Below are 12,797 nucleotides of genomic sequence, written 5' to 3'. Positions count from 1 at the left end.
TCTATCAGAACTCTGGAGAGTAGTTCCTTGTGTAGATTTGTGAAGATGAGTAGACTTCAGAGTTGATGGTTGCTTGCTATGTCTGGCCTTAGTTTGCTGTAACTCAGATGCATGCTTTGTGGTAACTGTTTGCATGGGGCTTTATAAATGTGTGTACATTCCTGTATTTGTGTTTTCCTGACCAAGTTGAAAAATGAGATTAGGAAAAAAAAAAGTCTTCCGAAGAAGTAACAGTTTTTTGGGGGGTATGGGGCTATATTATTATTATTTTTATCATGTAATCTATTAACTTGGTTTTCTTACAAATTTATAAGAGTGGGTAGCTGAGAATGGGGCAAGGCCACACTTATAGCTTATGGGGTAATATAACTGGTGCTTCTATGGGGTTGACATTTAGAGTAACTGACCTGTGTGTGCTAGGGCTTGGGTACAAAGTGGGTCCTCCCCTGTAATGCTTCTTTCCAGATGATAGGAAGGGGGCACATAGGAAATGGTGATATAGTCTCCCTCTTCCAGAAGCTTTCCAACTGGAATAGCCTACCAAATAAAGGAAGAGTCATCATTCCAAAAATTATAAAGTCTTAATTTCTGGATTATTCAGAAAAATTAAGGCTGTTATATTTAGTTTCATTAACCTTGAAGAAAATAACTAGGGAACTTTTTCCTAAGATCATTTCTAGGTGCTTATTTAGCATGATTCTTTGTAACAGTAAAATTTAGGCCATTGTCTGCATTTTTAGTTTCTAATAAACTTTTTTTTTTATAGGTGGAGAGAGAACCTGTGGAGTACATGAACTTATCTGTATTAGAAAAGGTAGGCCAACGCTCTGCATGGGTATTTAATTCTAAATGAATACTTCCTAGGATATAGTAAATTTTAGTATGATAATTTGAATATATAAGGCATATAATTTAATAGATATTAGCACTCATTATCTATATTATGGACTCGAGCACACTGGAGTCCATGTTGTTTACTATGTGGCTACTGAGCGTTGCATATTTCTTTTTTTTTTTTTTTTTTTTTTGGTTTTTTGAGACAGGGTTTCTCTGTGTAGCTTTTGTGCCTTTCCTGGATCTCGCTTTGTAGATCAGGCTGGCCTCGAACTCACAGAGATCCACCTGCCTCTGCCTCCCGAGTGCTGGGATTAAAGGCGTGTGCCACCACCGCCAGGCGAGGGATGCATATTTCATTTTGATGGATTAATAAAGTAAAGTCTGGTTTTTATCTTTTTTTTTTTTTTTTTTGGTGTGAGTAGGCAGAGAACAGAGGGCTTGATTTTTGTCCTCTTCCGGAATCTGAGTACTGGGTGCATATTGGCTTCTAACTGGCTTCTGTTCTGTTACTGTACCCCATCAGTGTAATGTGAACAGTTGGTTGAAATTCAGATTGGGAACATATACAAAGACCACACAACCACATGACACCAACAACTGCCTGTGCTTCCTTAGAAGGAGCCAGCTGGCAACTAGGTAGCTCAACAAGGTAGCCCAGGAAAGGTAATTCAGATATTGGGTGGAAGGCAAGGAATCTGGTTTTCTCTAGGTTTTAAGGAATGTGGAGAGATTCCAATTCATTAGGAGTGATCATAGCTCTGAAGTGCTGTGAAGAAAGAAGCAGACCCGGAGAGAGTGAGAAAAGAACCTTCATTCCCTGATCACTCCTACCTGTGTCTCAGCAAGGAGCATTTCTTTCTTTTCTCTCTTCAGCTGAGCTGGCACTCCTGAGTTTGGCCAGAAACCCAAAGCCTACCCTGACCTTTCACCTTGAGGAGGTTAGAGCAGTGTTTGTGACATATGGTATGACTGACATGCCAGCAAAATGTCAGTTATTTTCAGTTTTGACAGCTCTGGAAAATCCTTAACTGCTCTGGAATTGAAAAAAAAAAGTTTTTTAAACCTTCTTAGATGAATCCATGTGATTATCACTGATGTGGTTATGCTAATTAGTTTGTGGGTCACTGCCTATAGTGCTGTCATTTAAAGACAATCTACTTTCTTCATTAACATGTAGGTTAATGTGTCTTTCCTTTGGTACTGGAAAGGGAGAAATTGAAGTCAGTTTTTTTGATTTGTATATCTTATCAAAAATAATGGGCTGGAGAGATAGCTCAGAGGTTAAGAGCACTGACTGTTCTTCCAGAGGTCCTGAGTTCAATTCCCAGCACCCACATGATGGCTCACAACCATCTGTAATGAGATCTGGTACCCTCTTCTGTGTACATAATAAATAAATAAATCTTAAAAAAAAATGACTATCAAATTTGTATATTTTTATGTAAATATTTTCTCTTGTGTTATATTTTATTTATTTTTGTGCATTGCATTATTTTAATCCTATTGAGAGTTTTAAATAATTGTATAGTTATCTTGTCTCACTAAAATTTTTGAAAAGTTTTTACTTGATGAGACAGCAGAAATTGCTATACAGATCATTTGGAATCACACTTCATCATAACTCAAAGGCTGAGAAGCAATTCAGTTGGAATCAAAAGCAACTGAAGCAGTACTCAAGTGAAGAAGGATTCAAGACAAGACTTGAGATAGCTAGAAGGAAACTGAGTGGGAACACTGGGGAAAGGCTATCAGGATAGCTGGTGATCTTAATAGACCACTTAACTTGGCTGAATGGTCTTCCTCTTAGCTAGGGTCCTATGTAGAGTATTGCTCACATTACTTTGTATTTAACTAGCCTTCCCACTTTTCTTTGTGCTATGGAATCTTCATTCTGTGATTATTTATTTACTTTTGAGATAAGGTCTTAGGTGGCTCAGGGTTGCCTTGAATTTTCTGTGTAGCAGAGAAAGATTTTTGAACTCCTGATCTTCTACATCTACTGGCCAAGTGTTAGGATTACAGGTGTGTGCTGGTGCCATGCCTGATTTTACGCTTGCTGAGGACTGAGCCTAGGGCTTCCTGTGTGTGCTAATCAAGTACTCAACTACTGAGCTACAACCTATTCACACTATAGTCACTTCACGAAAAAAAAAATTTAGATCTCTATTTCCTCAGCATTTAATAGTATCCTATTCTAAATGTTTCATAAATGTTTAAACATTTAAGACTGAAGGCTAACACTTCTGCATTTTAAGCTAGATTTACATAGACCAGAACATATGAAGGTTATATAAACTAGAATCATGGAAATTAGTGCCAGTTATTCTGATAAAACGATACCAAATCAACCCTCCCCCCCTTTTTTTTTTTTTAAGGTAGGCTTTCATATATCCCATGCTGGCCTTCAACTTACTGGGTGTTTGAGGCTGGCATTAAATTTCTGAAATTTCTACTTCCACCTCCCAGTGCTGGGATTTCAAGAGTGTCTACCATGCCCTGCTCAATGGTGAATTTCTTTTTACTTGGGTATTTTGTCTTTTGCTGGCTGTTCTCTCTATCTGTAACATAGAATATAAGAGAGAGTAGCACCTGACTAATTTCACTTCACCATCTTTACCTTCTATTGGTTTTTATCCAGTTTTACATGTTCCTTGGTTAAAGCTAATGTGGATGGCCTTTAAGTCCTTGCTCTTTTATCGAACTTCTTGATATTTTTATTTGCATGTCAATAGAATAGCAGATGGATTCATCTAAAAGACATGCCTTAATTTCTTAAGTGAGCCTTCACCTTCTAATGAGCCCTTCTCATCTCAGCTGATAAGTAGCACTACCTCCTTGTGTAGGTCCTAACTTAAGAATCTTCTATGTTTCAGTCTTTTGTCTCCCACTTGTAATGTGTAGTTGTCAGTTGCACTTGTAGTGTGTTTTGAATCCGTCTTCCCCTGCCCTGTTCTGTTGTTGGTATTGTAGTCTTGAACCATTAGAGTAGTTTTCTGTTTTTTTCTTACATGCTTCTTATAGTAAGCATCAGTGATTTTTAAAATTGTAAATTAGACTGTATCACTTTGATGGTTGGAATTGCTCTGTCAATTTCCATTGTACCTGGAATAAAATCTAAGTGCTTCACTTAATCCATAGAGCAGCAATTTTGAGTCCAGAATGTCATCTACATATCATCAGCTTAGAGGTATAAACCATTCTATAAAAATGTGTATGAGAACTTACTACTGGAGACCTGTGGGTAGGGAGACTCTGAAGAGGAATATTGCTTTTAAGATTAAAAGGTCATGATTATGTACCTGTTAGAAATTGTAAAATTACTTAGCTTGTATATATTTGTCTTAGTTATTTTTTGTTATGGTGATAAAATACTCTTGGCAAAAGCAACTTAAGGGAAAAATGCTTTATTTTGGTTCACAGTTCCATGTATAGTTCATCAAGGCTGGGCAGTCATGGTGGCAGGAGCTTGAGACAGCTGGTCACATTGCATCTGCAGTCAGAAACTAGATGAATGATGTAGCAGCTGGCTTGCTCCTTTTTATGCAGGTCGAGACCCAAGCTTAAGGAATGGTGATGCCTATGATTAGGGTGGGTCTTCCTACATCTGTAACCCAGTCAAGATTATCTTTCACAGATCTGTCCAGAGGCTGACCTAAATAATCCAGGTTCCCTGCCTCTGGGGTACATTCCTGCTGTATAGGAGCTCTGCTTGCTTGCTTTCTCTTAAGCTCCCACTTATCAACCTATAATAAACTATTTTCAACCTCAAAATAAACTAAAATAAATAATTCCCACAGGTGTGTATGTTTGGAATCTAAGTCCTAGCTGATTCTATATTCAGTCAAGTTGACAATGAACTATAGCCACATTGTTCTCAATACCCTTTTGCATTCCTACCAGAAATAAATGAACTCCTTGCTCTGCTAGCAGTGTCTTTTGGATATTTTTGTTGTTTTTGCTGCTGTTTATCGGGTGGTAGAAAAATGTAGTTCAGTGTCATTTGGATTTTCATTTTTCTTAGGAGAATGCATTGTCTGAGCTGTTTGTAGAGTATACCAATGATCTGAAGGATACTATAAGAACGTGCTGCTTCAGAAATGTCTGCCTACTGCTCTATAGCTTCTCACCCTTTAATATTTGCTAAATTAGGGTCCATTTAATCTTTGAAATTCATTTCAAATATATTACATTGAAAGAGAAAGATATTCCAGCATTGTCATCTAAACATATCACCACAGTATATCAGATTATTTTGCTTCCATCATGGGAAACAAGAATTATGGACCTGAAGTGTGAGACTCAGGATGAAAGGTGTTTTGTAGACAAGGAAGGGAGGGTGGTGAAAAGTTGACATAGGACAATCTAGGACAGTGTCCAGAATAGGCAGATCCGAGTTGCCAAGGGCAGGCTATTTATAGAACACTGTATCTATTTTATAGTATAGCTGTGAGCTGTGTGGTGTTCTGTTTTCTCCCAAGTGTAGAGAAGACTCCAGCCCCACCCTATCCTTCTTCTGAGGTAGGATAAACAAAGGAGGCTGAGATATGAAGAGAAAGGCTATTTAGTAATACAGTCTGCTGTATATGCAGAATGTAAACCCTTCCATCTCTTAGTATAAGACCTTGTAATTGTAAGTTGAGTCTCTCTCTCTCTCTCTCTCTCTCTCTCTCTCCATTTTCAAAGGAACTGATGCCTTCTTCTGACATCATGGGCATGAGACATGCACATTGTATACATACATACACACAGGCAAAACATTTATATTATAAAATAAAATTATAAAATCTAAAACAAAACTTTTAAGTTTACCTTCTCAGAAAGATCTCACCTGACTGAACTGTACTATCTGAAGTCAGTGGGTCTCTCTCTCTCTCTTCCTAGTCTTCTCTCTCTCTCTCTCTCTCTCTCTCTCTCTCTCTCTCTCACACACACACACACACACACACACACACACACACCATTGTATTCTACTGTTTTTACAGCAATTACAGATATTTTGAATTATTTGATTTGTTTATTGTCTATATCCTGTTATCCCAAACATTGTAAGCCACAAGAGACCATAACATTTGTCATTTATTAATCACAAAATTCCCAGCACTTAGAACAGTGCCTACAATTAGACAAATGCTAAAATATTAAATATGTATCAACACATTCAAGACAAGTAACACAAGAAACCCATCCTCTACTTCATAACCTTCAGGCTTTCAACACACTCTTGGTTTCCACCTACTACAGAAGGAAATTGTTAGATATATACAGCAAACTTCTAAAACTGGCTGTCTTCCACTGCTGCCTTTCATAGGGCACTGGAATCCGATTCCACTATCTCTTTCACCAAGGAGTAAATGGCTATCAGAATGAAGAAGATACAATAAGGTGGACATACAAGTCAAAAAAAAAAAAAGAAAGAAAGAAAGAAATTTAAAAGAAAAAAAAAAGAGGGGTTGGGGAGATAGCTAAGTTAGTAAAGTTCCTACCATGCCAGGCACAAGGACATACATGCTGGGAATCAAACCCATGTTCTCTTCAAGAGCAACAAATGCTCTTACTCCTTGAGCCATTTCTCTAGCCCCTGAGAAGATAACATTTAAGCTGAGGAACACGTCTCCCTGTTGAGGAAGAAACACAAGGATAGGGGAAAGTCACAGGTACTGAGCAGGAAAGTACAAATGCTCTGAGGCAAGAACTGGTCTGTAACTCTTTAAGGACCTAAAAGAAGTGTGGTTAATGGCTAAGTAGTGAATGAGCATAGGAAGGTTCATGAAATAAAGTGGGGGAAGTCTGTGATGTCTGTATTGTATAAGATTTGTGACCTGTGCCAAAGATTTGATAAGATAAAAAGGCAGATTAAGCCGGGCGGTGGTGGCGCACGCCTTTAATCCCAGCACTCGGGAGGCAGAGGCAGGCGGATCTCTGTGAGTTCGAGGCCAGCCTGGGCTACAGCGCGAGATCCAGGAAAGGTGCAAAGCTACACAGAGAAACCCTGTCTCGGGAAAAAAAAAAAAAAAAAGGCAGATTATTGAATCTACATTTAAAAGGCAACTACTAATTTTAAATATTTTACATTGGATTGGATTTTTGTGTACTGTATACAAATTATGTATATTGCTGCAAAATTGAGATTGATTTGTATAGATATGATAAGATAAAAAGGTAGATTATTGAATCTACTTTTAAAAGGCAACTACTAGTTTTAAATATTTTACATTGGATTGGATTTTTGTATATGGTATACAAATTTTGTATATTGATACAAATTTGAGATTGATTTTGTTAGGAAATACTGTACATATATTTCTAATCTTTTTCAAGGCATTGTACCTATACAGTTCATTTAACAATGTAATGCAATTTGCTAATCCTTGAAAGTTATTACCAACTATTTAGGATATAAAGAAATGTAAGTTAATAGTTAGCCATTACAATTGAACTTGTAGTCATATTAGGTATGTTTTCAAGGTCAAGCAGAGATATATTTTAGATAGACAGGTCATCTTCAAACACTTCAGAGACCTTCAGAATATGTCATTTAAGATGTTTTAATAACAGATTTTTTTTTCTTTTTTTATGACAATGAGACATGTCTGCTCCTGGCAGCACCAGTCTACTTCAGAGAAGATGATGAGCATTGAAGAAACTCCATATGGAGTTTACTTTCATTGTGGCAAAAATTAGCCACTGGGCAAGAAATTGCCCTTGCCTCAACTGCTGACAGTATGCTGTCCAAAATGGACAATCAGGACACGAAACAAAGACAAGGTAGGAAGGCTCTTTAGAAATTCCTGCTTCACAGATGAATCTGTCAGATATGCTAGGCCTGTAGGGCAAAGAACGGATGCCCCAATGTTGCAGAGAAACCTCGGGTGACTGTCCAGGCAGCTGGCTGTTTCTGTCATAACTCACATTTTTTTGGAAGTCGCTTTGCACTTCCTGTTTTACTAGGTAATATTATTTCCTTCTCGGGTCTCTGAGGAAGTTGAAGATTAGATAGCTATAGTTAGAGTTTTCCTTGTTACGAAATGCAGAAAAGAAACTCACTTAGAGGTGTAAAGTGTGTAAGTTTGAAAGACATCAAAAGATAGTTATCGGTTGGTAATACAAGTTAGAATAGAAAGTGAATTAGGTACATTTTGGCTTCACCAAAATAGGATAGATAATGGAATATTTTCACTGAATTTGTCAAATGCAAATGGACTAGACATTGTTGATGTATTTACTGCCTGTATATATTATATATAGTTATTGTACTTACTGTATATAGTTTTTCTTATATTAGTTATAATTTTAGACAAAAAAGGGAAATGTGGTAATATTTTATTTGTGCACCCTAATAACGTTTATCTGAGGATCAGAGGAAAAAGCCAGCCACTATATTAAACATAGAGGTCAGGCAGTGGTAACACATGCCTTTAATCCTAGCATTCGGGAGGCAGAGATTTATCTGCATCTCTGTGAGTTCAAGGCCACACTGAGAACAGAGCCAGGCCTGGTGGCACACGCCTTTAATCCCAGCAGTAGTTAACCATGGAGATCTGGAGGTTTGTACAGACAGACAGGAAGTCACAGAGCTGGGCAGAAAGAGGAAGTGATGTAGCTGGGTGAAGAGAGGGAGTGAGATGCAGAACAGAAAGGCATATAGGCATGGGTATATGGGAAGTAGTTCAGCTCTAGTGTGCTTCCCATGTGAGGTACATGCCTAGGGTAAGGGGTGAGGCCATCTTTCCTGGGTATGTGTTTAGGGAGGGGGACTGCTGTCGATGCCTCTCCCCTGAGAGGGTAGGGGCCAGCTCTCCTGCTGCGGTATCCAGAGAGGGGCAGGACCAGCCATCCCAGAGACAGTTAATGGTTGCGTTAGGGATAATTATTTGATTTTTCAATGACTTAACCAAAAGGATATTTTCTTATAAAATATATCTTCTCAATTGTTTCTAATAGAAGGTGGTATTTTTGTTGTTGGGTTTTTTTGTTGTTTGTTTTTGTTTTTTTCTGAGATTGGGAGTTGAGGTTTTGACAGAGTAAGCAAGGTATATTATGTGCTCTGAGCTGTAGCAGAAGTGGTAGTTTAATTTCATCTGAAAGTGTTCTTTTGGTCAGGAGCCTTATAAGGATTGGTTTGTGTTAGACAAACTTTCAAATGTAAAGCTACAACAGATCCAGACTGAGAAACAAAATTAAGTGTGTTAGCTGTCTCTTTTTTTCTGTCTGCCTTTATGTTCTAAGGTATATTTTAAGGGTTCTCTCCTGTTCCTTTGGTTTTTAAAATGTTTAGACATCATTTTCTTGGCTGTGAAAGGTGATTTCATGAGTGGCTTTGGAGTGGATGCCCATAATGCTCCTTGCTGCTTCCTAGACTGGGTGACCTCACCAGGTTGCTTGGCCCTTTGTGCCTCACAGTTCTCATCTGGTTGTAGAATGGATGACAGTGTTGTCTTTCTCATCTGGTTTGTGAGTGTAAACTAGTTAATATATATGAATGCATAAATTAGCTAATGACTATAAATGCCTGAAAAAGTACAAATCAGAAAATTATTAACAAGGTTATAATAACAATTTAGTATAGTAACAATAAAATAATAAAGCATTGTTTTATCCTCCACAAATTTCTTTGTCCTAGTATAGTTACATTTAAGTTTTGGTTGAGTTTCAGAGGTTACATTTTTGTGATTAATAGTTTTTGTAATAAAGCTGTTTACACTTCAATTATATCTTTGTATAACTTCACTTTTCTTAAGGTACCTTTTCTTTTCTATCCACATCCAGGTTCTAGCTCAAATCCATTTTTACCAGAGCTTAGAATCCATGTTATTTTTTGTCATTCAGATTTTTTTCTTCTCTTGCCACCCTACTCCTCTTCAGTAACATGTATCCTTAGGCTGTTTTGCTTCCCTGAGTGTTTTGGTTACTGTGATAAAATACTACTATGACCATAGGCGCCTAAGGAAGAGTTTATTTTGGCTTATGGTTTCAGGGGGCAAGATGTCCATAATCGTGGGGAAGGCATGGCTGCAGGAACAGGAAGTTAAGAGAGCACATCTCAGCTGCATATAGGAAGCAGAGAAAGAGAAGTGGAAGTAGGGTGTGTTATCTATTAAGTGGCGCAATGTTATTCATTAAGCGGCACTGTTTACCGTGCGAGAAAAGCCACGAGGTACAACAAAACTCATTCTAAAAATTTATTAAGGGAAGGGAACAGAAGGAATGTGAATAGGCCTATGGAATGACCGTGCAGGAAGAGGGGGGAGGAATAGGTGAAACCCACTTTTATAGGTTCCCAACACACAAGTATACATGGGCTTACGTAGCTACATCACACATGCGCATAGATTACATGATCATGTTGCACACAAATTACGTGATCACACAGCGCGTTATAAGTAGGTCATAAGGCCCTTGGATGACTAAGCATCTTGCCAGCAAATGCTCGTGGTCATGTAGCTGGGGGAGTGGCTAGGAATTCTAACAGGGTCAAGTTTTAAATTTTCAGGTCCCATTCCCAGTGACTCACTTCCTCCAGCAAGGCTCCATGTCCTAAAAGTTCTGTAACATCTCTAAACAGAGCTACCAAACGGGGACCAAGTGTTCAACTCTGTGAGTCTTGGAAGAGACATTTCTCATTTAAACAAGAACATTAGGAACTAGTCAGCTTATTATATCATTTAATGTATAGTTAGCTGGTATACTTAGCAAACCCCAGAGACTCAAGCAGGAGAGAGGATTATTCTTCTGAGAAAGTCAAGCCAGCTGTTTGTAGTGACTATAGGATACTGCTTCCATGGTAGTGCAGGTCTAGGTTCTTGGCATCTGTGGCTCTGGCATCTCCAGCATGTGGCTTTGAAGGCTACTGTGTTCCTCATCAAGCAGGGAATGTGAAGGAAAGAAAGGGAAAGGGTTGTTTCTCAGAGCCTTTTATGGACCCTGGAGGCAGTGTACATTCCTTAATATTCTTTTGCCCTCAGTAATTCAGTTGCATGGCTAGAGGCTTCTTCATAGCAGGCTGAGAATGTTAGGAAGCCAGTGAGCCTGGGAAGTACACCAGGTTGTATTCTACTATTTACACCAGTCCACCTTAACATGAAATTCCTACTGGTTATTGTCTTATGTGCTGTGTATCTGTTAATGATGGCTCAATGGACAAGTTCCCTGTACTGGTAGTTGAATAATTTAAAGACATGACTTCAGCATAAATTTAAGGGCTTGTAAAAATATATAATAGGGATTTTGATATGTTTTGTTTTTGTAGGGGAGGAGTTGGAAATGTTCTGATTTTTTTTACTCATCCTGCAGGATTCTACCCCATTTTGTTTCTTTCTCTTTTTACTACCTAAACTATGAACAACCTTCTGTTTTCCTCTTCACAAGCTGTGATTTACAAAAACTGTCAATATTCTTGACAATTCAGTGGTTCTCAACCTTCCTAATGCTGCAACTCTTTAATATAGTTCCTCATGTTGTGGTGACCTCCAACCATAAAATTATTTTTTTGCTAGTTATGAATTGTAATGTATCTTTGGAGATAGTGAGTTGTGACCCACAGGTTGAGAATCAGTGCTTAAGCTATCTTGTAACTTCAGATTCTTTCCCTGTGTTTTGTGTCTTGATCAACTGTTTTGTGTGTGTGTGTGTGTGTGTGTGTGTGTGTGTGTGTGTGTGTGTGCGTGTGCATTTATGTATGGACTGATTTTTTTTCTTTGTTTGGATTGATTTTTTTTTGACAACAGTTTTAGATCTAAGTGAGGACCCTTGTTAATTTTCTGTTTTCCTTAGTTTCTTCTTTTGTTTATAGCAAAGCCTTTTTAGGCAGGTGGGTGTAGGATTGAGTTATTTTATACCACCTATCATAAGGGGAGATGAAGTATTTTCCTTCAGAGAAAAGAGTGGATTTTAAAATACAAAACAGGTCTTTTTCTTCCAAATGAGATCACTGATATTTTCTGAGGTGTGATCTCATACCAAAGATGTTCTTACATTCATTACAGGCATCTCTCCTGTGAGTTCCTTGACACCTGTTGAGGTTTGACTTCTGTTAAAGGCTTTCTAATAGTCATTACATTCATAGAGTTTCTTTCCTGTGTAAGTTATCTGATTTATAGCGAGGGTGTCCTTAAGACAGATTTTAGACATTGGTAGGCTTTTCTCCTGTGCTAGTACTTTTGATAGGTAGTACAGCCTGACATACAGCTGAAAAATTCCCTATATTAGTTGTGTTCATAGTTATCCCCCACTTGCATATATCATTTGATGTGTTATGAGTTCTGCACACATGTGCACATTCTAACATACACACATGCATTTTGAAAAGTGCTTTTTATGTAGTATCATTTTTGTCTTGTAGGTTCCTCTCTTTATTCAAGAGTATCCCATCACCTTGTGTTCTGTTTCTTTGATGTTCAGATATTTTATGAACCCCAAATTAAAATAATAGACCTCAGGTAGGTTACTATAGGTTAATAAGTGTTAATACTTTTGAGTCTTACTCTAGTTTTTTGTCACAGGACTCCTGCTCTGTTAGTTTCTTCTGTGTACCAAATCCATCTTTATGTAGTTCATGTTTCAGTGTGAATGAGAGTCCTTTGGAAACTCTAGAAGACAAAAGATCTTTGTAGTAGTTAGAGAATAGAAGATATGGTGGTTTGAATAAGAATGGTCCCCATGGGCCCATATATTTGAATGCTTAGCCATCAGGGAATGACACTATTTGAGAAGGATTAGGAGGTGTGACCTTGGTGGAGGAAGTGTGTCACTGGGGGTGGGCTTTGAGGTTCCAAAAGCCTATACCAGGCCAAGTCTTTCTTTGCCTGCTGCCTGTGGGTCAGGGTGTACCTCTCAGCTACTGCTCCAGCATTTGCCTGCATGTCCCCATGCTCCCCACCATGATGATAATGGGCTAAATCTCTAAAACTATAAGCAAACCTCCAACTAAATGCTTTCTTTTCTAAGAGTTGCTATGGTCATGG

At 38.1% G+C, this 12,797-nt stretch overlaps 1 protein-coding gene across 12 annotated transcripts in view; it reads left to right on the top strand.

Moving 5' to 3' along the window:
* Syt14 (synaptotagmin 14) overlaps positions 1-12,797 on the top strand; it is a 165,208-nt gene that overhangs the window by 12,755 nt on the left and 139,656 nt on the right. For 9 of the 12 annotated variants that reach the window (XM_052738068.1, XM_052738063.1, XM_052738060.1 and 6 more), the window contains exon 2: positions 767-814. In XM_052738068.1, coding sequence (XP_052594028.1) covers positions 767-814 — 48 coding nt within the window. Of the gene's footprint in view, positions 1-766; positions 815-7,421; positions 7,603-12,797 lie in introns of those variants that run through there. The other 3 variants (XM_052738058.1, XM_052738057.1, XM_052738062.1) reach the window with 1 other exon arrangement.

The sequence above is a fragment of the Peromyscus californicus genome, unplaced genomic scaffold (genome assembly GCF_007827085.1).
Source record: "Peromyscus californicus insignis strain IS unplaced genomic scaffold, ASM782708v3 Scaffold_14__1_contigs__length_90479793_seg_2, whole genome shotgun sequence".
Taxonomy (NCBI): domain Eukaryota; kingdom Metazoa; phylum Chordata; class Mammalia; order Rodentia; family Cricetidae; genus Peromyscus; species Peromyscus californicus.
The sequence above is the reverse complement of the archived record's forward strand: the minus strand, read 5'-3'. Positions and strand labels throughout refer to the sequence as shown.